Source organism: Giraffa tippelskirchi, chromosome 7, assembly GCF_054371585.1.
Source record: "Giraffa tippelskirchi isolate mGirTip1 chromosome 7, T2T-mGirTip1v1.2.pri, whole genome shotgun sequence".
In the NCBI taxonomy this organism is placed as follows: domain Eukaryota; kingdom Metazoa; phylum Chordata; class Mammalia; order Artiodactyla; family Giraffidae; genus Giraffa; species Giraffa tippelskirchi.
In genome coordinates, this window is record NC_137281.1 from 36120751 (window position 1) to 36146743 (window position 25993).

Here is a 25993-nt window from a genome sequence, read left to right on the forward strand (position 1 = left end):
AAGACTGAATCCAGAAACCATGACTAGAGGACATCTAACTAGACCCCAGAGTTCCTGGCAAGGCATGGAGCTTCCTCACTGTGTTGTAAGCTAAAGGGCAGTAAGGAGGGGCCCATCTGTTCTTTATATATAATCAGTTAATTAATCTGGTCATGCCACGTGGCTTCTGGGATCTTAGTTCCCCAACCAGGGACTGACCCTGTGCCCTTGTCATTGAAAGCATGGTGTCCTAACTGTTGGACAACTGGAGAAGTCCCTGCTGTGATATTCAAGATTCTTACTCTGCTTCTCTCAGCAGGGGTCTGCCAGACTGGCTGGCCTCCACTCCCCCCAAAGTCCAGTTCTCTCCCAGGGATGTCCCCAGGCCCTCCCCAGAGCTCCCCTGACTTCACTCTCACCTGAGACTCTCTACCTGCCCACAGCCTGCCAGGGTTTCAGGGCAACGGGGCTCCAGGGGGCAGCCCTCAAAATCCAGGTGGATGGGGCCATCCCTGTGCCCCAGGATGTTGGTCAGGGAGGCCAGGTCAGCATAGGTCAGCAGGAAGTTGTGGAAGGGCAGCTGCTGGGGGAGGCTTTGGGCCATGAAGCCGGCCAACTCAGGCTCCTGCGTCTCACCCACACAGTGGCACAGCTGTACAACCTTGGGCCCCGTGAGCCGACGGGTGGCCAACTTCCTCAGTGCCTGCAGGACTGCCGCTTGCTTGGCAGCCACCCACTCCTCCTCCCGCTGAGCCAGGAGGCTGAGGAAGGAGCGGCAGGTGTGGGATGCCAGGCCGGCCAGAAAAGTGGGAAGGTGGTCCAACAGGCCCAGTCTGGCTTTCGTCCGCTGCACCCAGCGAGAATGGAGGGTGATGTGTTGGATGAGGGCCTCTCTGTCCACCTGGGCGCTGGCCATCAGGTGCAGGGCCGCAAAGAACTCCTGCAGGCTGAGGTGGGAGAAGGCGTAGCCTGTGTCCTGGTGCCCGGGCCCCGTGCACACGCAGAAGGAGATCAGCAGGCCGAGGGCAGCCCCAAAGGCCAGGGTGGATGGAGGGATGTCTCCTGTGGAGAAGATGACCTTCCCTGACTCCAGGCCGCTCAGGGCCACCTCCCCGAGACCCAGCAGGGGCTCAGCAGGCAGGACCCCTTGGGGGTTGAGGGTGAGGAGCATCTGCATGTAGCTTTGCGTCATGGTGGGCAGGAGGGCTGCAGACTGGCCTGGAGACCTGCCCGGGAGCAGGTGACGGAGGCAGAAGCAGGCGACTTGGCACAGCGCGGGCACCGCACACATGCTCCAGAGGTGTCTGTCTGTCTGCAGCTCCGCCAGGGCTGCCTCCTGGGATGGCTGGTCGCTGAAGAAGTGATTCACATACTCCTCCACCCGTGGGCCATCAAAGCCCCACATGTGGACCGTGGCCGCCTCAGTGGGCAGGCAGGCGGGCAGCTTCCCTGGACGGGAGGTGGCCATCACCCAGCAGCCAGGCAAGAGGGTCCCATGGCAGAGGCGGGAGAAGAGGGTGAGGGCTGACGCTGGGTCCTCGGGATCCGCGGTCTCCTTGTCAGAACAGGGCTGGAGGATCTCATCCAGCCCATCGAAGATGAGTAGGATTCCATCCGCATTCTCCTTCAGGTGCTGGAAGACGGCCTCGGGGCTGGCCTCGGGCCTCAGGTACATGTCAAAAAGGAGCTGCGGCAGCGTCAAGGAACCTGTGATCAGGTTGAGCTGGCGGAATTCGAAAAGGAACACGGCCTGGAAGCGGTCCAGCTGACCGTCAGCCCACTTCTGGCAGAGCCAGTGGGCCAGCATGGTCTTGCCCATGCCTGCCTTCCCCAGAAGCACCCTCACTCTCGGGCCCTTGCTGGCCTTGGTATTGAAGAGGTCCTGAATGTTCACGTCGACGCCATCTTCTGCCTTGGGTTCCCCTGTCATGGCGCCCTCCTGAGTGTGGAAGGGCACCGAGGCCCGGCTCCATCGCAAGATTGGAGGGATGTAGGCTTGGCAGAAGGCCAATGGCTGCCCTGGCCCAGGGGTCCTGTCTCCATAGCGCTGCTGGGCAGAAGTTCTCAGTAGCTGCAGGTACCTCTTGGCCAACTCTGCAGAGGACAGGGAGATGGCATGAAAGCAGAAGGCCTCCCTGCCCCCAGCTCCCCTTCCTCCCCTCAACGCCCCTCCCCCTCATCAGGTCGTTGGGAGCGTGTAGCCTCAGCTCTGCATGTGTGTGTGGGTGTGGGCGCAGAGATGGCAAGGGCACACAGGTGCTCTTGTGCCACCCAAATTCCCAAAATTAACTGGCTGTACAGAAGCACAGGCTTTGGCTGCCATTCACACATGGAAATAATGAATGGGGATGTGTGGATTATGGCTCTTGTTTGTTTTGCAACAACTTAAGTGGCGTAAAGTTTTCAAAAAGATGGGGGAGAGGAAAGGGGGGCACTTCCTTTGCAATATCTTATTGGAACAAACTTTTACTGTGATACCAGAGTAACCTGCCTTTGCCACACCGCCCCCCCCAATATTTCAGTTCTGCAAGGTCGAGGATGAGCACCAACCACCTATGGGCCAAGGTACTGACCAATGAGAACTTCCAAAACTGGTCAATAGTCAACACCTACAGTGCCAGGTGTTGACTTTAACTGCTGAGTTATTTGGGAGATCTTTGGTAGCTCAGGGGAGGGCTCGGGGTCACTGCTGAGGGACACTGGAGATGCCCACAGAGAAGGGGGACCCCTGACAAATGTCCTATTTTATATAGATGCAAATCCTCTGACCAGCTGTGAATCCTCTGGCTATGCCTGATGGGGCTGGGTATCACAGCTGGTGGGACAGTTGGTGGAGAATGAGAGAAGCTTCTGTCCGTCCTGACTGGTCCTCAGTAGCCTCCATGTCTCTCCGGTGACCCCCAAGGCTTCTATCCCGGCATCCAGCTCAGCCCTAACCTGGTCATTGAGAGCCTAGTTCTGAGGTCACGCTGGTCACATCCCTGGGGCTCCCTAAACCCTGAGGACCTGGAAGCATCCCCAGAAAAGCCTGGGTGATGGAGCTGCAACCTCCAAGATGCTTTGAGCTCCCTCGTCTCTGCAGAAGTCCTGCCCCTGGGGGCTTGGCAAGGACTCCTTGCCAGATCCACCTCCCTCCTCTGCCCACCTAGGACCTCCTCTCTTGCCCTCCTGGGAGCCTGGAAGACAAGAGTCAGGGGGCCCCTGACCAGCTGGAAGCCTGTAATCAGGGGACAGAGTCCAGGGTCTGGGTCCTTGCCCCAACGCAATCCACTTCCCACTTTGGTACCCACCTTGTTGCTGCTTCCTGAGTTGTTTTGGGCGAGGTGAGGACCCACAGCTCTGATGAGGCCGCTTGAGGCCTGGAAGGAAAGAAAGGAGGAGTAAGGGGTGAGGTTTGGGGGCCCGGGCTGAGGAGGTACCCAGCACTTTCAGGAAACTCCAATCCACAGACAGGCAGCAGGCAGACGAGAATATCTACACTCAAGGACTGAGTGAAGGCCGAAAGCAAGCAAAGGCTGTGTCCACATCAGCTTCTGTCTGTAGAGGGGACCCTGGGTCCAAGTGAGAGGGCTGGAGGCTCTGGGCCTGGGGACCTCCCAGCCCAGAATGCAGAGAGCTGGGCCCACAGTCAATAGCCTTAAGCACTAAACGGCTTGGAAAGGACCCAGCTCTGTCGAGGGCACTCCTGGTTAGAAAAGTGGAGCTTCCCGCAGGCTTGGTCAGGCCTGTGCCCTCCCTCCTGCATCCGTGTGCTTTGCCCCCCTTAGTTCCCCTCTTCCACACATCCTCACTGCTCTCACTAGTCTCATGAGTTCTTGTCTGGGTGCATGGATTTTCAAGAACTAATAGTTTTCTGAAGAGGTTGGGAAAGGAAGGAGAACAAGAATGAAGGGGAGACAGAAAGAAACGGAGGAAGAAAGAGGACGATGGAAGGATTTTAAGAAGTAAAGCAGGGGACTTCCCTGGTGATCCAGTAGTTAAGACTTCGCCTTCCAATGCGGGGGGTGCAGGATGGGTCCCTGGTAGGGGAGCTAAGATCTCACATGACTCAGGACCAAAAAACCAAAATGCAGAAGCAATGTTGTACCAAACTTAATAAGGACTTTAAAAATGGTCCACATAAAAAAAAGTCTAAAAAAAAAATAAAAGAAGTAAAGGTGGATACTCCTATAGCCAGGCATTAGTGATCAGTCAGAATGGCCCTGAAGCAGGCCCCTTACCCTGCCAGGTGTTAAGTTTTTAGTTGCTGGTTTGCAGGGAAAGCCAGGGGTCCCAAAGAGGGGCTGCAATCAGAGTAAGAGTGCGTGCATATATATATATATATATATATATGTAGCCAAGTATGCATACTTGGCTACACTGTGTGGCTTGCAGGATCTTCGTTCCCCAACCAGGGACTGATCCTGGGCCCTTGGCAGTGAGAGCAAAGAGTCCTAACCACTGGACTGCCAGGGAATTCCCTTGTATTTCAATATTTTAATAAGGGACTACTAATACTAATAAGGGACTCAGCTAAATATCAACCAGACCTAGTTACAGCCAGGTGACAATTACGCCATCTCAGTGATAAGGGACAGAAGGGTCAGGTATCAGTTTTGATTTATTGGGGAGCTAGGATGGGGCTTCCCTCGTGGCTCAGTGGTAAAGAATCCACCTGTAATGGAGGGAACGTGAGTTCGATCCACGGGTTGAGAATATCCCCTGGAGAAGGGAATGGCACCCTACTCCAGTATCCTTGCCTGGAGAATCCCATGGACAGAGTAGTCTGATGGGCTATGGTCCAAAAGAATGTTTTCTGTTAAAGCCTGGTGATGTTACTACCATGTACACCTGTAAGTAAAAAGTCAGTACTTCTATAGAGATAAAGGTTCTGAAACCACAGAAACACCATACTCAATGGTCAAAGACTGTAACGTTTTCCTCTAAGATCAGGAAAAAGGTATTCACCACATCTATTCAACATAGAAGTGGCAGTTCTAGCCAGAGCAATTAGGCGAGAAAAAGAGATAAAAGACATCCAAATTGAAAACGAGAAGTAAAATCATCTCTGTTTGCAAATGATAGGATCTTATACATAGAAAACCCTAAAGACACCACAAAAAAAGCTGTTAGAACTAATAAATGAATCCAGCAAAGTAGCAGGAATAAAAAGTCAACACACAAAAGTCAGCTACATTTCTATACATGAACAATCTGAGAAGAAAATCACCAAAACAATTCCATTTACAACTGCATCAAAAAGAATCAGGAATTAACTTAACCAAGGAAGTGAAAGATCTGTACAATGAAAACTACAAAATGTCACTGGAAGAAATGAAAGAAGACATAAATAAACGAAACGATATGACATACTCATGGATTGGAAGACTTACTAATGTTGAAAATACCAGTACTATCCAAAGTGATCTATAGATTCAATGCCCTTATAATCCCAATGCTTTTTTTTCTTGCAGAAATAGAAAAGTCCATTCTAAAATTCATGTGGACACTCAAGGGAACCCAAGTAGTCAAAACAATCCCCCAAATACAAAAATCTGGAAGATTCACACTTTCTGATTTCAAAACTTACTAAAAAGCTACAGTAATAAAAAACAGTGTGGTATTGGCATAAAGACAGACATAAAGACCAATGGAATAGAGAGCCCAGAAATAAACCCTCACATATACAGTCGAGTGATTTTTGACAAGGGTGCCAAGAACATTCAGTGGGGGAAAGGACAGTCTTTTCAACAGTGCTGGGAAAAATGGGTATCCAGAGGCTATGGAATGAAGTTGCACCCTTACCTAACACCATATACAAAAACTAACTCAAAATGGATGAAAAACCTAAATGCAAGACTTAAAACAATAAAACTCTTAGAGGCAAACATAAGATGAAAGCTGTGACGTTAGGTTTGGCAATGATTTCTTGAAGATGACACCAAGGGCGCAGATATCAAAAGAATTAATAGAAAAACTGGACTTTATAAAAAATTTAAAAATCGTACATCAAAAGACTGTTCCCACAGAGTAAAAAGGCAACCCACAGAATAGGAAAAATATTTGCAAAACATGTATTTGATAAGGGGTTAATATCCAGAATACAGAGAGAACTCCTATAAGAACAACAAAAAAACAGAGAAGTCAACTCAACAATAGGGAAAGGGCTTGAACAGACATTTCTCCAAAAAAAGAAAAAATATGAAGGCCAATAGGCACATGAAAAGATGCTCAACATTGCTAATCATTAGGGAAATGTTAACCAAAACAACAATGAGATATCACCTCACATCCATTAGGATGGCAACTATCAAAAAGAAAAAAAAAAAGGTGTCGGCGAGGATGTGGAGAAACGGGAACCCTTGTGGACTGTTGGAAGGGATGTAAGGTGGTGCGACTTCGGTGGAAAACACTATGGAGGTGTCTCAAAAAGTTAAAAACAGAGTTGCCATATGAACCGGGATCCTGGACATTTACTCAAAAGAATTGAAACAGGGTCTTGAGGAGATATTTGTTTACCATATTCATGGCAGCATTATTCACAATAGCTAAAATATGGAAACAACCCAAAAGTCCACCGAAGGATGAATGGATAAGTAAAATGGGATTTATACATATAGTGGAATATTAGTCAGCCTTAAAAAGGAAGGAAATTCTGACATATGACACAACACAGATGAACCTTGAAAACATTATGATAAGTGAAATAAGCCAGTCAAAAAGACAAATATTGTATGATTCCACTTATACAACATACTTAGAGTAAAGTCATAGAGATGGAAAGTAAATGGTGGTTACCAGGGGCTGGGGGAGAGATGAATGGGGAGTTATTATTTGATGGGTATAGAATCTCAGTTTTGCAAGATGAAAAAAGAGTACTGGAGATGGATGGTGGTCATGGGCTTTCCAGGTGGCGCTAGTGGAAAAGAACCCGCTTGCCAATGCAGGAGACATAAGAGACACAGGTTCAATCCCTGAATTGGGAAGATCCCCTGGAGGAAGGTATGGCAACCGCCTCCAGTATTCTTGCCTGGAGAATCCCATGGACAGAAGAGCCTGGTGGCTACAGTTCATGGGGTCACAAAGAATCGGACATACCTGAGTGCCTCTCACATGACGTGATGGTTGTACAACAATGTGAATGTGTTTAATACACTGAACTGTACACTTAAAAATGGTTAAGATGGTAAATTTGACGCTACATAATTGACCATGGTTAAAAAAGAAAGATGGAACAAAAAGGAAAGAAAAGTCCTGAAGAGTGTGGTGAATCAGTGAGGTGGACCATCTGATCACTGATCTCTCTGTGCTCCACCAGAAAATCAGTCAGAGGCTCCCTGGGTGTGGACAGCAGACTGTGGGTCAGTGTCAGGTCTGAGGGTGTTCAAATGGTGAGAGGACTGAGTCTGTGGGCTTGGAGCCTGAGGCCCTGAGGCTTAGGGACAGGGAAGTGAGAACGGGCTTCCCCAAGTGAAACCAGGCAGGGGATTCCAGCAGTGGCTAAGGGCTGACAACCTCAAACTCTCCCAGGAGGCTCCAGGTGAGGCCCATGGGAAAAGCTATCAAACAAGCCAAAGCCTTGAGGGGCAGAAATGGGGTATATGTGAGGCTGGGAGCCCTGGTGAGGGGCATGGGAAATGCACAAATGGGTCCAAGCATGAGGAGGCTAGTTTATGGAAATGGCTCTGATCAGCCGCCAACAGCCTGTTCTGGGTTTGAGGTGGGGGACTTAGCGTGCACCCACCCTCCACATCCCACCCTCCACATCCCACCCCTACTCCCCAATCCCAGGTCTTACCAGGTTGGAGCTGAGAGTCTGATTGGCTTTCCTCGCCAATTTCCAGAAGACTGGGGAAGCCTGGAAGAGGGAAGGAGATGATATGCCATGGGGATGTGCTAGGATGCCCTGGGACCAGCTCTGGCCCCGTGTCTGGCTCAGGGCTCATCCCTCAGCAGGTGTTCCTAGCAAGCCAGAAATCTACACTTGGCGTTCTGTGGAGGGCACAGCTGGTTGTGAGCCCTGAAGGCAGCTGGGGGCAGAAACACGTGCATACTAAAGGTCTGTGCATGTACAAGTATATGGGTGCATGCACATGTGTTTATTCTTGCCAGTGCACAAGCACACACCTGTGTATCCACGCATGTGTACACTGTGCACCCTCATCTGCCCTGTACTCTGTCTTGTAGAGTTACTGAATGAGCTCTCACTTCCTCTCCAAGAACACCATCAGTGCTCTGAGTGTCCCCACAGTGCTCTGTAAATGGAAGAGCACAAGGGATGCTCACTGAACAGGACAGAGTCCAATCAGCCTGCCCCTAAGTGGTGGTCAGAGGGCTCTCCCTAGGACTGTTTCTTTGCAAAAAGAAACCTCTTGGGCAGTATGGGATATTGGGAATTTCCTGACAGGAAGGAGTCACCTGGTCCTTTCTCTATGCATCCTGCCTTTCTGGGCCACTGGGATGGTACAAGGTGGAAGGAGGAGTCCTCCAGGACCCCAGCAGACTTGGTGGCATTAGGGCATTTGCTCTGGGAGGTGCACAGAAACGTGGAAGTTTGTTCCTGGATTGGCCACATGTCTCTGTGTGACCCAGGCAAGTCCTGGCCTCGCCTGGGGCTCTCTGGCTCCCCAGGCCCCAGGCACTAGCTGGCAGCATTGCACCTCCCACGGCCACTCTTACCGTCTTCGTGGCCCCACGTGCTCATCAGCGGCACCTCCATGTCCAGCGGCACATCCAGCTCCATGCACACACACTGGATGAATGACTTCCAAGTGGTAGGACCCTGGGTATGCAGTTTTTGGAGTTGCAGGATGACCCTCTGTGCGGGGTCTGTGGCCTGATTTCCGGAGCCCAGGTCCACGTTGGGGAGGAATAACTTCACCTTGGCATTTAGCCATTCTGGGTCTCTGCTGAGCAGCCTCACGAGCCATCCATGCAGGTTCTTGGTGCCTAGTTGGAGGCTAATGGGGTCCATGAGGAGCTGACCCTGCAGGGACCAGGTAGGCAGGTGAGCTGCGAAGTAGGTGAGCTGGGGGACAGGTGAGCTGTGGGAAAGCCAGGAGAGGCAGTCAGAAACCAACCCCTACAGCTAAGGGGAAGAGAAGAGATGGACATAGAAGATAGAGAAGTGGTCTCTCTGCAGTGTCACGATGGCATTGCCCAGAGCTCAGGCTCAGAAATGAATCTCCTTCTTCTGTATTCTCTGCCAAAATAATCCATGCCTATGTCATGGGTCCAGATGATTTAGTTCATCCCCTGTGGATAATGCCCTGATAATGCTTTATTTGTTCTTGTTTCCATGGACCCATTTGTGCTGCTCTCTGTCTGAGCTAAGTTGTCTCTGGCAGAGACAACTAGCTGTCCCCTCGTATTTGTTCTTCTCTTCTTTCTTAGTACTGCTACTGCTGCTGCTGCTGCTAAGTCGCTTCAGTCATGTCTGACTCTGTGCGACCCCATAGACAGTAGCTCACCAGGCTCCCTCGTCCCTGGGATTCTCCAGGCAAGAATACTGGAGTGGGTTGCCATTTCCTTCTCTTAGTACTAGAACACCTAAATAACACCCTAGTTATCTGAAATAGACTATTGCCCAGGCTCCCTTGTAGCTAGATACACTCATGTAATTAAATTTTGGCCAATGAGATGTTGGTGGAAATGTTGTATATCATTCTTAACCTCTTCTTGTTGGCTGGAATGGTGATGTGATGGCCAAACCTTCGGAAGCCATATTGGATTGTGAGATAGAAGCCAGCGCTGAGGAAGGTGGGGAGTAAAGCTTTCCTGTCCTGGACTCTCTGACTTTGAATTTCTAATACATGACAAGGAAATTCATTTCTATTCTGTTTAAACTACTGTTGCTTAGGCCCTTTTGCTATTCACAGTGAAATATAATCCTAGCTAATACAGACCCTCTCTTCTCTTTAAGCAAATTCTCCCCTTCTAAACTGGAACTCAAACAACTTGCTGGTAGGAGTATTAAAATGAGACAATGAGCACTTATTTTGTGAAAGCTTAAAAAGTCTGAAGGTCCTTTGATTCAGCAATTACATTTCTAATATGCTGGCCTTAGGACAAAATCATGGACTTAAACAGAATTTTTAGTTACAAAACTGTACACTGCAAGAGTATTTTTAATAGTTAAAAATTGGAAGCAACCTAAATATCCAAAGTTATAGATTAACTAACTGCTTATCCATCACATGGTGGAATATGCTAGAACGTTTCCAAATGTACTTTCTGGCACTATTGTCTTAATAACAGAGATAAATGCTCAGAAAGCACTTACTGTATGTTAGGCACTGTTTTATGTGCTTTATGTGTCTCATCAAATCCTCACAACTCCAGAGACTTTACTTCTAACCATGAAGAAGATAGGAGGCCCATGCAGGGGCCAGCCTTATCAACTCCCAGATGCTGGGGCCAACACCATGTGTTCTGGGGTTCAGACTCCAGCTTCTCCCTTGACGCCCAGCAGAGACCTACTGGGCACACGTCCCCAGCTCCCTCTGGTCACCCCTCTTCAACCAAACTAATAGCAACAACTCCTAGCTCAGGCACAGAGTTTGAGACTTCAAGAAACATGCTCATATCTATGGCATGAGCAGGGATCACCATCCCCACTCAACAGATGAACAGGCTAAGCTGGGGAAGGGTAAAGGACATACCCGAGATCATCATGTAAGTCTATGGAGGACACATGCTCGGAACTGAGATTTCTTACCTCTCAGGCCAGTTAATTTCCAAGGCTTGGGAGTCCTAGGTGGCACCAGACAAGGGCTAATCCCTGGCCTCTGTGTGATCTTGGCACGGGGATGTGACCACGGCCTACGGCATGGCTTCTTTACTGGGCTAGAGTGTCCAAATCCATGCGGCCCATAAAGAACTCATCCAGGGCAGCAATGTGCCAGGCAGAAGTGAGGAGTGCCTGGATAATATAATTTCTGGGAAAGTCCTTCAAATTCAAATTTCTCCCCCAGCCAGTCTAACATGATGCCTTTGTTTCCACCATGAGTGCTCTGTCCCCTTGGAGTAAGACAATAAGCTCTTTAAAAATAACCAGCCCTGGAAGAAAAAACACATTATATCATTATTAGTTATTGTGAAAGTCAGTAGCAAATAGCCTTGGAGACAGAGGATTATAGTAGACAGATCCTCAGCGAAGTGATGGTCACTGACCTGGCTCCCTGGTTCATCATAGATGTTCTAGGATGTCCATAGAGAGAGTCTCCAGAGTTCCTGGGCCAAGTCCTGGATCTGGATTTTCAGGTTCTTTCCACAGGAGAGGCTCCTAAGAGAGAGGAGACAGACCACTCTCTCATCATTATTCCACGTCCCAAGAGGAATTCTGTAAAGAAGGCACTGACCCTTACTCCTAATTCCTCTGAGGACATCAACCCAGAAACAGCCTTCTCATCTTCACGTACAGATCTTGTTCTTCCCCAAGCAAGATTCTTCTTGTCCCTGGACTGTGCACAGCCCAGCCCTCCTTGGTGTCACTTCCCGCCACATCTGGCCCAGAGGATGCCCCTCTTACTCTTCCAATTTGAATATTCCCCTTATAGTGACTTGTTACGTCACTACATACCCCTCCAATCCAGTAGATTTATTACAGCTAATTTATTAAATGAAGATGGAATAACCCTTACCAAAGATGTCAGCCTTCTTTCCTAATAAAACCTCAAAGAGGTTAGAATGTGCAGCTTTCTCTCTTAATACATCATGAAGAAGTTTTTAAATAATTGAGAGTAAACATCCTTCTTAATGAGAAAACCCAGAGGCACCGATCACTGTCTCACCAAGAGAACAATAAAATGATGATCATTTTATTAGTTTTATTAGCTCCTTTATTATAATAACTATAAATGAAGTATGACCTGTAGAAATTGTGAATCACTATGTTGCATACCTGTAATTTATATAATATTTTATATCAACCATGTATCAATAAAAAATAAAATAAGGACATCTCTGGTGGTACAGTGGATAGGACTCTGCTTGCCAATGCAGGCGATATGGGTTTGATCCTTGGTCTGGGAAAATTCCACATGCCATGGAGCAACTAAGCCCTTGTGCTACAACTCCTGAGCCTGCACTCCAGAACTCCTGAGCCCGAGTGTTGCAACTACTGAAGTCCATGAGACTAGAACTTGTGCTCTGCAACAACAGAAGCCACAGCAATGAGAAGCCCACATGCCTCAACTAGAGAGTAGCCCCGCTCACCACTTTTAGAGAAAGCCTATGCACAGCAATGAAGATCCAGCATAACCGAAAATGAAAATAAACAAATAGGGCTTCCCTGGTGGTTCAGTGGTAAAGAATCCGCCTGCCACTGCAGTGGACACAGGTTCAATCCCTGATCTGGGAAAAGCCCACATACTGTGGAGCAACTGAGCCTGTGGGCCACAACCATTGAGCCTGTGTCTAGAGCCCGGGAGCTGCAACTGCTGAGCCCACGGGCCACTCTACTGAAGCCTGTGCTCTGCAACGAGGGAAGCCATGGCAACGAGAAGCCCAAGAACTGCAACTAGAGAGTAGCCCCCGGTTGCCACAACTAAAGAAAAAAGCCTGAGCAGTAATGAAGACCCAGAACAGCCATAAATAAATAAATAAGCATAAAATAAAATGACACTGGTACAAATGTCTATGTAACACAACTTCAGAGATCTTGTCTAACAAGGAACAGACAAAAGAAAAGATGGCTAAAAAGCACGTGGAAGAATGGAAGAAAGGCAAAAGATCAAAGTATGCACTGATGGAGTATCTAAGAAGTATGAGGAAGGTAACAACAAAATTCCAGACTTCAGATCAATCCACATCAAGAGGGCACATTTTATAGAGAGCCCAGAAATAAACTCGAACAGCTTCGCTCAAGTAATCTTTGACAAAGGAGAATACAATGGGGAAAAGACAGTCTCTTCAGCAAGTGGTACTGAAAAAGCTGGACAATTGTATGTAAATCAATGAAGCTGATTTACACCTCACACCATGCACAGCAATAAACTCAAAATGGTCTAACAATTATACCAGATGACACCATAAAACTCCTAGAAGAGAACATAGGCAAAACATTCTCTGACATAAATAGCATCAATATTTTCTTAGCTCAGTCTCCCAAGGCAATAGAAATAAAGCCAAAAATAAACAAATGAGACCTAGTCAAATGTACAAGCTTTTGTATAGCAAAGGAAACCATAAACAAAACTAGAAGACAACCTATTGACTTGGAGAAAATATCTGCAAATAATGCAATAGACAAGGGCTTAATTTCCAAAATATACAAACAGTTCATACAACTCGGTAACAAAAGAAACAAACAATTCAATCAAAAAACGGGCAAAAGATCTAAATAGATATTTCTCTAAAGAAGACACACAGATGGCCAATAGGCACATAAAAAGATGTTTAACATTGCTAGTTATTAGAGAAATGCAAATCAAGACTATGATGAGGTACCGCTTCACACCAGTCAGAATGACCATCATTAAAAAGTCTACAAATAACCAATGCTGGAGAGAGTGTGAAGAAAAGGGAACCCTCCCACATTGTTGTAAATTGGTGTAGCCACTATGAAAAACAGTATGGAAATTCTTCAGAAAACTAAAAATAGAGTTACCATGTGATTCAGCAATCCTACTCCTGGACAAAACCCAGACAAAACTATAATTCAAAAAGATACACATACCCCTATGCTCACAGCAGCATTATTTACAACAGCCAAGACATGGAAACAACCTAAATGTCCATCAACAGATGAATGGATAAAGAAGATGTGGTACATGTATACAATGGAATACTACTCAGCCATAAAAAGAATGAAATGGTGCCATTTGCAGCAACATGAATTGAACTAGAGATTATCATACTAAGTGAAGTAGGTCAGAAAGACAAATACCATATGATATCCTTATATGTAGAATCTAAAATATGGCACAAATGGAGCAAAACAGGAACAGACCCACAGAGAATAGACTTTGGTTGCCAGGGGGTAGGGACAGTGGGAGAAGGAATGGACTGGGAGTTTGGGATAATCAGATGCAAACTATTATGCATACAGTAGATAAGCGACAAGGTCCAGATTCTTTACCATCTGAGCCACCAAGGAAGCCCATGTATAGTACAGGGCACTACATTCAATATCTATAATAAAACGTAATTGAAAAGAATATGAAAAACAACATAGACATATGTATAACTGAATCACTTTGCTATATAGCAGAAATTAACAACACTGTAAATCAACTATACTTTAATAAAGTAAATTTTAAAAAAGAAGAGCACATTCTAATATAACAGAGGTAAGTACTGTACTTAGAAATAAAAAAAAAAATACAGCCAGTTGAAGAGCTATTGGGGTAATAATGGTTTTCTTAAAAAAGAAAACTGTCAGATTCTAACAGAAGAAATGAAGAGAAGCATAAACAAATTGAGATAAAGCCTTGCTATGGACTGAATGTTTGTGTTCCCCCCAGTTTTATATGATGAAGCTTAAGTCTGCAGTGTAATGGTGTCTGGAGACAGAACCTTTTGGAGGTAATTAGATTATGAGGATGGAGGCCTCATGATGGAGTTAGTGCCCTTATAAGAAAAGGCAGGAGAGATGTGTTTCCTCTCCCTGCTCACTGCCGTGTGAGGAGGATAATACGAGGAGGTGGCCATCCCCCAATGAGGAAGAGGGTCCTTGCCAGACACTGGATCTGCTGGCACCTTGACCTTGGACTTCCCAGCCTCCAGAACTGTGAGAAATCAATGTGTGTTGCATAAGCCACCCTGCCTATGGTATTCTGTTATGACAGCCAGAATTGCTATAACAAACTAGGACAAGCCTTCCTGTGACTACAGAAAGTAAAAGAAAGAAAACCTCTAACTTAATAGGCATATTTAAAGCAATGCCTTAAAAACAACACAATAGGATACTTCTGAGAACTTGGTAAAATTATAGTAATGATCATTTAGACAAAAATGGCAGCTATGACAAATGTTTGCGTGTCTTAACTATTTCATAAAAAACATTTTGAACTAGAATTAGTAAAGAAAAAAAATGAAGGCAATTATATCAGAGACTATTCATTGGGAAAGGCAGGCAATAATGGAGAGACTTCCAAACAAAAGCACTTTATAAAGTAACTGTCATTAAAACTTGATGGTGCCAGATTTAAAATAGAACAAATTGATCTAAGGAATGGAAGTGAGTTCAAATTAGCTTCACACTCATTTAAAATCCACTATTTGATCAATGGTATTGAGAGGGGAAAATATGGAAAAATACATAGTATTAAAACATATAGTAATACAAGTATTTTAAATGGAAAGAATTATTATTATTATTATTATTATTATTATTATTATTATTATTATTATTATTGGTCATGCCACACTACTCATGGGATCTTAGTTCCCAGACCAGGTATTGAACACAGGCCCTCGGCAGTGAGATTACAGGGTCCTAACCACTGGACCACCTGGGAATCCTCTCTTTTATTTGTTTTTCTAAGAATTATTTTTAAATTAAGTAATTAAATTTTTCTGTATGGGAAAATTAAAACCACAACCAGATATCATTTCATACCCCCTCAAATATCTACAATGAAAGAGAAGATAATGCACCTGTTAACGAGGATGTGGAGAAACAGGAACCCTTATATACTGCTGGTGGGAATGCAAAATGGTGCAGCCACTTTGGAAAAGTTTGGCAGTTCTTTAAAATGTTAACCAGAGTTATAACTCAGCAATTTTTTACTCCTAGGTTTATACCCAAGAGAAATGATATATATACACTTACACAAAAACATATACACAAATGTTTATCATTCCTCGTAGCCAAAAGGTGAAAAAAATCAAAATTCCCATAACTCACAAATGAGTAAGCAAAATATGGTATGTCATTACAACAGAATATTATTTAGCAGTAAAAAGGAACAAAGTAACATTGTGCTCAGTCGCTGCAGTCATGTCCGACTGTTTGTGACCCTGTGGACTGTAGCCCACCAGGTTCCTTAGTCCTTGGGATTCTCCAGGCTACTGGAGTGGGCTGCCATGCCCTCCTCCAGGGAATCCTTCTGACCCAGGGATCGAACTTGCATCTCCTGCATGTCCTGCATTGCAGACGGATTCTTTACCGCTGAGCCACTGTTACGTACTACAGGATGAATGAACAGCTAAAACATGCTAAGTGAAAAGAGCTCCAAAGTATACTAGTAAGTGAATTCAACTTTTAAAAGCTATGGCACATGTCTGTTTTAAATGTGCTGTGTGAATCTGCACACAGAGAGACCAATTCCAGGGTTACACAGGAAAACTGGTGACAGGGTTGTACCTGGGGGGTGGACGTGGGGGGTGCAGGCAAAGGAGGGCCCTTTACACTGTACAGCTCGCTCTCTGTATCTGTGGATCTGATTCCTCAAGTGTGGAACCCATAGATATGGAGTGCTGACTGTGCTATCTTATATAAAGGACTTGAGCATCTGAGCATAGGGACACTGAGGGCCACCCATTCTCTTCGGACCACTGTGTACATTAAAACTTTTCAACAGGTACAATTGTTTCAAAGCCATAAAATGTTCATATTAAAAACTAGGGTTCAATCCCTGGGTCAGGAAGATTCCCTAGAAAATGTGTTACCTCTAAGAATCACCAACGCATTCCTGGGACATGGGGCTCAGAGAGAGGTAATGAAAAGCCAACATCACACAGTAAGATTCCCAAGGGAATCCAGGCAAGTGGGTTTGCAGTCCCACACTCCTGCCACTCCAGTCCAGGTCCAGACAGCAAGAAGGAAGAAGTCAGGGGGCCTTGTCAGGGAGCTGGTCTCACTAAGGGGTGGGCATAGGAAGGTTGCCCAGATGGGAGCTCCATCCTGGCTTCAATTGTAAGCGACCAGCCCCTTCCGTCACCCTCATCACTGCTCTTGGGGAATCTCTCTTGCCATCTGGGGCATGCCACACTGTGGAGGTTAGGGGAGCCAGTTCCTTGGCCCAGTCCTTTGCTCTTGCTGCTCCCTACACCTAGAGATCCCCCTCCCCACCTCCAGTCCATACGCATGCACACGCGCACACATGCCAGCACGCACTCCTCTGGCCGGAGTCATCTCTAAAACTCAGCTCTGGTCTGGTCTCATTTCTGTCAAAACCTCCTATAGTTTCCCATCACCTGCAAGATGCAGTGTGGCACCACGTTAGTATGACTTCCACAAAGTAGGTTCACATCAGGTGCTCAAGAAAGGGCTCAAAGGATGAGTAAACAAATGGTCCTTCACCATCTGGGTCCTGCCCACTTTCGGGCCCTCTCACACCACCCCTGCTGCCTGCCACGTGACCACGCTCCCGGCCCCACCCCGCCATCCTCTTTACAACTCCCCGCCTTACACACATGCCCTGCTCTGCCTTGAATGCCCTGCCCTTTCCCTTCCATCTGGCAAACTCCTCCTTCTTCTTATGGACTCAGCTCCAATCAACTCCTGCTCCCTTATCAGGGAAGTCCCGCTGGCTGCCTTCCCAGACTGAGTCACGCCCCCAACACTGGGCTTCCCTCCTTAGCAATGTTTCCTTTCTCCCCCACAGCAGGGCTTGTCACTCTGCACGGTCATTTCCTCTTGGTCTGTCCTTCCTTCAGCAGCTGGGAACACCACCTGATTCTGGACAAGAGCAAACGCCTTGGCAACAGGGCCCGGAATCGAGTCTCTACTAGGTACCAGCTGTGTGGCTTTGGTTTGGTTACCCCATGGCTTCGTACTTCAGTGTCCTCAGGCTGCTAAAAGCAGAACCCAAGACAGGGGTGTCTGTTGAAGTAATTTATTTAGACTGAAAGGGAAACAGGATGGGGCAAGGGAAGAAGTTAGGCAAAGATGCGGTTTCAGGAGTGGTCTAGCTTCAGCCTGACCACGGGGAGCTCTGGGATGTGAGTGACAGGTCAACAGGCCTATCCTGCCAAGAGGCAAGGGGGCTGGGCTGCTGTTTCCTGCTCCCCCAACGGCCACATCCGCCAGACACCGGCTATGGGCCATGTCCAGGGAGTGGAGGAGGGGCATTCCGATCAGCCAAGGGCAATCCTTAAGGGCAGGGTGCAGGTGTGAGCAGCCTACGCCCACAATGGATGGGGAACGGGGGTGGGGGACTGGCCCATGAAGGGGGGGGTCCAGTAGACTGGAGACCCGGAGCACCAGCAGGGTCAGCCTTGGGGGTAATAACAGTTACCCGGCAAGGGCATCGGGAGGTGAAGCAGGCAAAACCCCTGACAAGGCATCTGGTGCTTTAGCTATTATTACCAGTGTTGTTGTTGTTCCCTCCACAGCCCCGGCCCAGCACAGGGTAGAAGGAAGAGAGGGAGGGAGGGAGGAGAGGATATGGTTGGAGTCACAGACCTCTGGCTGCTTCTTCCTTCTTGGATTGAGAGGGCGGCCCCTCGGGGCTGGGGCTTGGCAGTCACAGGTGCTGGCCGCACCCCCAAACTTCACTTGTTGGGCTCTGTTTCCTCATCTCTGCAAGGGGGGCATCACCGGCCGTCTCTGTTCCCGGGGCTGTCTGGGAGGGTTGAGCCGAGCACCAGGGCCTGTGGGTGGCCGGAAGCCCTGTCCCCCGGCTGGTTCTGGCAGACCTGGGGTTCTGCCCCGACTCCGGGGCCTCAGTGGGAGGAAAGAGGACAGAAGAGGGCGACTGAGGTCAGACAGTGGGAAGAGAGGACCAGAAATAAGAAGGCTAGAACCCTAACCTCAAGATCAGGAAGGATGTGGTTGGTGGGGACAAGAAGAAAAGCATGGGCCGGGCCACGACAGCCACTCAAGACATTTGGACCAAACGATCTGAAGGAGAGCAGGCAAAGTGCTGCTGAAGTTGGTTTCTCAGGACCGAGTGGACAGGTCAGGCCTGGGGACCCCGGGGTGGACCAGAGTCCCCAGAGGCCCTCAAGCCCTCTCACACCAAGTCCTACAGGGCTGATGACAGAAAACCCAGGGCCTCTGCATCCCCCAAGGGTGGATGATCACAGTCCAAGGCTTTGGAGGACACCTGAGCCCAGAAGCAAAGGCGAACCTAGCTGGAAGAATCCATGCCAGCCCACTCACCCCCCACTCCCCAGCCTTTTATTCCTTTGACCACACTGTGGCCATATGGGGTCTTAGTTCCCTGACCAGGGATCAAACCCTGTGCCCCTTGCAGTGGCAGTGCAGAGTCCTAAACACCAGACGGCCAGGGATGTTCCCAGGCCCATTTTACAGATGGGGAAACTGAAGTCCCGAGAGGGGAAGGCCTTACTGACACTCACAGCAAGTAAGAAGTGTAAATGGGACCAGACTGAGCCATCAGGCTTTTTCTAGGGGGAGCTAATGCAGCCCCACCCCAGGAATCATCCTCTTTTCATGGGTCCCCATGACGAGGTACCTTCAGGGAGATGTGAGCAGCCATTTCTTCCCTCATCCATAAAAGTGGGCAGAGAGGGCAAGAGAGGTCCTTGACCCGGCACATTTCCATGGGATGAGGGTGTGTGTGTGTGTGATGGGGATGATTTCTTTTGAAGGCCATCATCTTTATTGTCCCTCACAATGACAGGGTCCTGCAGCACTTAACATGCACCCCCATGTGTTTTACCAAAGCAGAAACCGAAGCCCAAGATTTCCCCAGTGGTCCAGTGGCCAAGACTCCGTGCTCCCAATGCAGGGGGCCCGGTTTACCTGGTCAGGGAACTGGATCCCACATGCCACAACTAACAGCCCACGTGCCGCAACAAAGATCAAAGATCCCGAGTGCCACAACTGAGACCTGACACAGCCAAATTAACTAATTAATTACAAAAAGAAAAAGAAACCAAGGCTCCCAGCAGTGAGGGGCCCTCCCCACATCACCAGCTAGAAAGATGCAGAGCTGGGAGTTGAGGAAGCATCTTCTTGTCTCAAAGCCTTTGAGGAGAGTGGCATGAGCCTGAACTCTGAGCCCCAGGCCTGAGCCTGGGTGGTCCCTGTTCTAAATCCAACAGGGCCTCTCTCTTCTTGTCACTAGAAACCAGGAATCCAGCTCCCAGCTCACTAGAATGGAAACCGCCTCCTTCATTCCGGCCAACTTCCTGCTCAGTTGGCTCAGACTCTCCACCAAAAACCCCCTGGGGTTTCCAGGTGCACCCTTCTCTGAAACATGGACAGCAGGTGGCCGGGAAGGGGCCTTGCCTTTCCTGCTCAGCCTTGGTAGTTTGGGTCCAACACCCACCAGAAGTGGCCGGTGAGGAGGTTCCTGCCCAACAGGGTCCTAGGCCTCTGGGGGGCCAGTGGGTCCCAAACCTGCCTGCATGTTAGAGTCATCCGGGGTTTTAAAAATTCCAATAGGCTGCACCCCAGATCAATCATAGCACAATCTCCAAGGGTGGGACATAGGCACCTTTGGAAGCAACCCAGCTGAGCTTGGGAACTACTATTCTAGGCCACACTGCCAACCAGTGCTCCACTCCGGGTGGGCAGAGTGGCTTCATGTTCCCTTGTACCCGGCGCCTTGCTTCCCCAGCAGAGCCGACCCTTCTTGCCTTCGAGAGGCTGGGGACAGGAAGGCCACCGAGGTGGCAGCATTTAGATGAGACCCTGAGGGTGTCTGCTGAAAACTGATGCTCCTCTTGCACTTCCGTCTCTGGCCTGCTCCTTGGCACCTTGTGGCCCTGCCAACTCCTCCCACATCCACACCAAACCGAAAATGAAGCTGAGACCTGGAAATCCGCCTTTCATCTCCAACCATATGGTTGAAGAGGATCCCGGAGGAATCGTGTGCTGGTTTGGGAGTTCAGGGGGGGCAAAGAAGACTCAAGATGTAAAGGGGAGAAATTAGACCCTGAAGTTCAAATTCACAGCCTGGAGATTGGTCTGCCCACTTCCAAAGGCAAATTGGAGGCGATTTCTAAAACTTAAAGTGTGTCCACCCTTTGACTCCACGACCAAGCTGCTTGGCAGAAAGACCAGGGAGAGCCACACAGCCTGGAATCCACAGAGCATACTGGATAAGAAAATCCTGCAGCCGTGTTTGAACAACTCATATCTCAATAAAGTTTAGTATGACCACACCTCTGGGTTATGGGCATGAAGACCACTGATACGGCTGGATCCCTATATGTATTAACTGAATGAACAAGACACATGAATAATGATATGCATAATAGGATACCATTTGTTTGAAGATTACATAGAAAACAAAGCACCAACACTGTATTTCTTCATCCAGGTCTATAATCCCATGTTTTTATAACTTAGAGGTTAAGAGCATGACTTTTGGAGCCAGCTGGCTAGGTTGGAACTAAACATTTCACCATTTGCAGGCTGTGTTGCTGCTGCTAAGTCACTTCAGTCGTGGCCGACTCTGTGCGACCCCATAGACGGCAACCCACCAGGCTGCTCCGTCCCTGGGATTCTCCAGGCAAGAACACTGGAGTGGGTTTCCATTTCCTTCTCCAATGCATGACAGTGAAAAAGTGAAAGCATCAGGCAAATTGTATAGCCCCTCTAGGCTTCAACGTTCTCATCTATAAAACAAAGACAGGACTTCCCTGGTGGTCCAGTGGTTAAGAATCCGCAGCCAAGGCAGGGGATGTGAGTTTGGTCTCTGGTCTGGGAAGATTGCACATACCTCGGGGCAACTAAGCCCATGTACCACAACTACTGAACCCTTGAGCCCATGCTCTGCAACAAGAGAAGCCACTGCAACGAGACACCCTCAAACCGCAATGACGACTAGCCTCCACCCGCCACAACTAGAGAAAGCCTGTGCGCGCGGCAACAAAGACCCAGCACAGCCAAAAATAAAATAAATAAATAAAAATAAATAAACCAAGGATAACTTCAGTATCTACCTCACAGGGTTGTGAATGTGTCAATACATGTAAAGTGCTTAAAACAAGGCCTTGCAGTTAGTGAGCCCAATAGAAGTGTTTTGGGTTTTTTTTTAATTGTCGGTTTTAGGGGTTTTTTTTTCAGTTGTACAACATGGCTTGTTGGATCTGCATTGAGAGTGCAGAGTCCTAACCACTGGACCGCCAGGGAATCCCCTTGTTTGTTTGTTTTTTAATGTGAAGCCTTAGATATAGTTCTGCAAGGCAACACACGAAACTGGTTACCTCAAACTAGAAGAGGACAGGCCTGGGGCAGGAAGCAGTGAGTAATGGAGATGTATGCACGTGACGTATAAGGTATTCAGCTGTTTGCAAAGCAAATTTAATTATGTATTACCTGTGTGGTTTAAGCTGAAAACATTTTTTTGAAAGTGAAAGAAGACAGAAGATCAGTGACCAGAAAGCTGGACCCTTTGAAGTCAGAAGAGGAATTCTACTTCCAGGATGGATCAACTGACCTATGTTCTCTCATGCCAACCGACAGTGCCCAGACACACAAAACATGGGTGGAAGAAAGGCTTGGGGAAAGGGCTGGAGGTTAGTGATTGGTTGGTTAGAGCCTCGGTTCTGAGCTTCACTGCCCCAAACTGACTTGCTGGGTGATACCAGGCAAGTCTCTGCCCTCTCTGAGCCGTGACTCACTTGTACATCAAGCACGGTTAATATCAGCCCATCTTACAGGGACTGGTGGAGCTGATAAGGGGTCAGGAGGCTTGGGTGCAAATCCTGATTTCAACATGTTGTGCTGAGTGACCTAGGGCACATTTCCTGACTCCCCTGTACCTCCAGTTCCTCATCTGCAAGTGGGGGTGATGACTCTGCATCTACTTCACAGGATCATTCTGAGGATGGAAGACAATAATGAAAATTACAGCACAATGAGGGGGGTGCCCATCTGCAGCAGATGCTAGTTGATGCTAATCTCATATACTGGGTTCTCAGCACAGGTCTGAGCATCACGCTGCAGCATTCCACTTGCATTTCCTCAGCAGATTCTCAGTCACCCTTTCAAGGCAGATGTTACCTTCATGTTACAGACTCTGGGAAGTCAAGAAGGAAAGAGTGGATTAAAAACCTCTGCTGAGGGACTTCCCTGGTGGTCCAGTGGTTAGGACTCTGTGCTTCCAATGCAGGGGGCATGGGTTTGATCCCTCATTAGAGAAATAAGATCCCACGTGATGAATGGCCAAAAAATTTTTTTAAAAAAGAAAAAAAGATATTAAAAGCTCTGCTGAGGACTTCATTGGTGGTCCAGTGGTTAAGAATTTGCCTGCCAATGCAGGGGACAAGCGTTTGATCCCTGATCTGGGAAGATCCCACATGCCACGGAGCAACTAAGCCCATGAGCCACAACTACTGAGCCTGTGCCTCAGAACCCATGCTCTGCAGCAAGATAGAACACCAGAATCAGACGCCTGTGCACCGCAACTAGAGAGTAGCCCCCACTCGCTGCAACTAGAGAAAGCCCTCACATAGCAACAAAGGCTCAGCACAGCCAAAAATTAAAAAAAAAATTTTTTTTTTTTAAATCCCTCCATTGAACTCAGAGGCGCTTTCCTAACTGAAGCACCACACTGCCTTCAACCAATGATCTTTTTTTCTGAACAAAATAATCATTTCCATAGCTCTTGATTATTTTTCTGCTATAAAATATAATCTGCACTCATTTGAAAAGTTCTGAACATTTCAGAAATACATCATGTGAATTTTCCCACAGTCTTACCCTTTAGGGAGAGGAATACAAGTTCTAAGACTTTTTTTTTTTACCCATGTTGGAGAACATTTTTGTCTTATATGAAAATCAGAGTATCGTTTCCTTAAACATTTTCTAGAAATCATTTCACTTTGTATTTGATTTTCTAGTATCATTTGCCCTGCATGGAAGGTAACCCCTCCAAAGAAACCCAAGGGAAACAAAATTAAAATGATGCCCACTGAAACTGGGTACTGAAACTGCCCCCCTGGGGCCCTGGCCTGAGGCCTGGCCACCCAGTTGTTGAAAAGGCGGTCCGCAGTGTGAGAGGCACTACGGATATTAGCAGTCAACTGAGACTTTCTTCTTGACTAATCAGGAAGGATCAGAGAGAAGTGAAAAGAGCACAGCTGCTCTCACTTTATGATTCAACGAATGCCTTGTCCACGCACCACCTAACATCATCTGGCTGACTCTGCTGTGTAAGTCCGAGACAAAGCTTGACTTGTCCATTTCAAGAAGAGAATTCTGTGGCTGCAAAATGCACAAGACACCTTCAAGAATGTAAGGAAAAGACTATTGTGAGACACGCAAAACAGCAAGCTATTTCTCTCTTCAAACGAGATGCTGTGACAAGACCTGAATGCCTCAGAGTACAAGTTCCCCAGGGTTTGAGTCTTCCCTCCATTTGGCATGAAGAGCACAAGCAACCTCTCAGGCAAGGAGTTAATGGGGGCTTGGGTTTTGCTGATGGTACAGGCTCCATGCCTCCCCCAAGAAGATGGATGTTGGGGGATCAGGTAGTTTTATAGCTGCCTGCAGCCTCTGTATCTACACAGTCTTCTAGGAAAGAAATTTAGCAACATGGTCTCAGATTTTAAAAATAATGGTTCATTCAGAGACACAGAGATCAGATTGTTGGTTGCCAAAGGGGAGGGGGCTGGAGGAGGGATGGAGTGGGAGGTTGGGGTTAGCAGACATAAGCTTTTACGTGTAGAACAGATAAACAAGATCCTACTGTATAGCGCAAAGAACTATATTCAGTATCCTATGATGAACCATAATGGAAAAGAATATAAAAAAAAGAATGTATATAAAAAACAATGGTTCAAGAGAGGATTCGGGGAAGATGGCAGAGTAGGAAGCATTAGGATTCTGTCTCCTCATCTAGACAAAAATTGTGTGAGCAGAATCTGGTATAACTGGTTTGGAACTCTGGAGTCTGTTGATAGCTTACAACTGCCAGGGGAACTCTAGACTCTTAAATTTTGCTTAATTTTGGTCAATTTCAGCTCTTAACACAGTAGTAGGTGCCTATCCCTTACCCCTCAGACTCATGGCAGTCAGCTGTGCACCTGCTCCTGGAACAACTAGCACACAGCTTGCAGGAGCTAAGGTGGGTAAAAAGGACCCTGTCCTCCAGATATTGGAAACTTGGGCCATAACTGTTGATTGCTGCTTCTGATCTCAGAGGTGCAGACAGAAACAGGTAGCCATTGTTGATACACCCCACTCCCTCCATGTTGCAAGCCTCTTCTCAGCTGAACTGACCTCCAGGAGATTTAAATTTGGCTCAGTGGTAAAGAATCTGCCCGCAATGTGGGAGACCTAGGTTCGATCCCTGGGTCAGGAAGATCCCATGAAAAAGGGAATGGCAACCCACTCCGGTATTGCCTGGAAAAGTCCATGGAGAGAGGAGCCTGGAGGGCTACAGTCCATGGGGTCATAAAGAGTTGGAAACAACTGTGAAACTTTCAGTTAATGCCCTTTGTTTCTTCCTTCAATTCTGCTTTTCCCCTTTTGGGAGCCAGACATTAAAGTCAAGGACATTCAGAAACAACTGCACATATGGGGAAAATTATAAAGTGACTGCACATGCCTAAGGAAAGGTTCAGAAAAGACATAAGAAGACATTAAGTTTACATCTCAGGTTGACCCTAGGCACAGAAACAGTTTACAACAACAGAAAAACAAAGAAACAAAAAAATAGCCAATAACCAAAACCAGCAACCCTGGAGAGGGGGAGGATCTGATTCCTAGATTTTACACATTATTAGATTTAAATGTCCAGTGTTCAACAAGAACAACAGCAACAACAAAATCACAAAGCATACAAAGGAAACAATGCTCCACTGAAAGGAAAAAAATATTCAACAGACTCCGTCTCTGAAAAAAATTAATGACAGATATATCAGGCAAATACTTTAAAACAACTGCCTTAGAGTCCCAGAGAGCTAAGAAAGTAAAAAAAAAAAGTTGTGTGAACAAAATGGAAATATCAATAAAGAGATAGAAAACCTAAAAAAGAAACCAAGAAGAGATTCTGGAGCTGAAAAAATGAAATATTTAAAATGAAAAATTCACAGAGGGATTCAAAGGCAGATTTGAGCAGGCAGAAGAAAGAATCAGGGAACTTCAAGGTCGAATAAAGGAAATTATCAAGGCTGAGAAACAGAAAAAGACTGAAGAAAGTGAACAGAATTTAAGGGATGTGTG

At 47.2% G+C, this 25993-nt stretch overlaps 1 protein-coding gene across 19 annotated transcripts in view; it reads right to left on the reverse strand.

Moving 5' to 3' along the window:
- Positions 1-25993, reverse strand: part of NLRC5 (NLR family CARD domain containing 5) — a 95248-nt gene that overhangs the window by 48029 nt on the left and 21226 nt on the right. For 10 of the 19 annotated variants that reach the window (XM_081514264.1, XM_081514258.1, XM_081514252.1 and 7 more), the window contains exons 2-7: positions 11131-11242; positions 10676-11016; positions 8638-9002; positions 7757-7816; positions 3270-3338; positions 399-2073 (exon numbers count right to left, since the gene is read on the reverse strand). In XM_081514264.1, the coding sequence (XP_081370390.1) occupies positions 399-2073; positions 3270-3338; positions 7757-7816; positions 8638-8932 (2099 nt within the window). In that variant the 5' untranslated portion in view covers positions 8933-9002; positions 10676-11016; positions 11131-11242. Of the gene's footprint in view, positions 1-398; positions 2074-3269; positions 3339-7756; positions 7817-8637; positions 9003-10675; positions 11017-11126; positions 11243-25993 lie in introns of all 19 variants that reach the window. The other 9 variants (XR_014060620.1, XM_081514257.1, XM_081514260.1 and 6 more) reach the window with 3 other exon arrangements.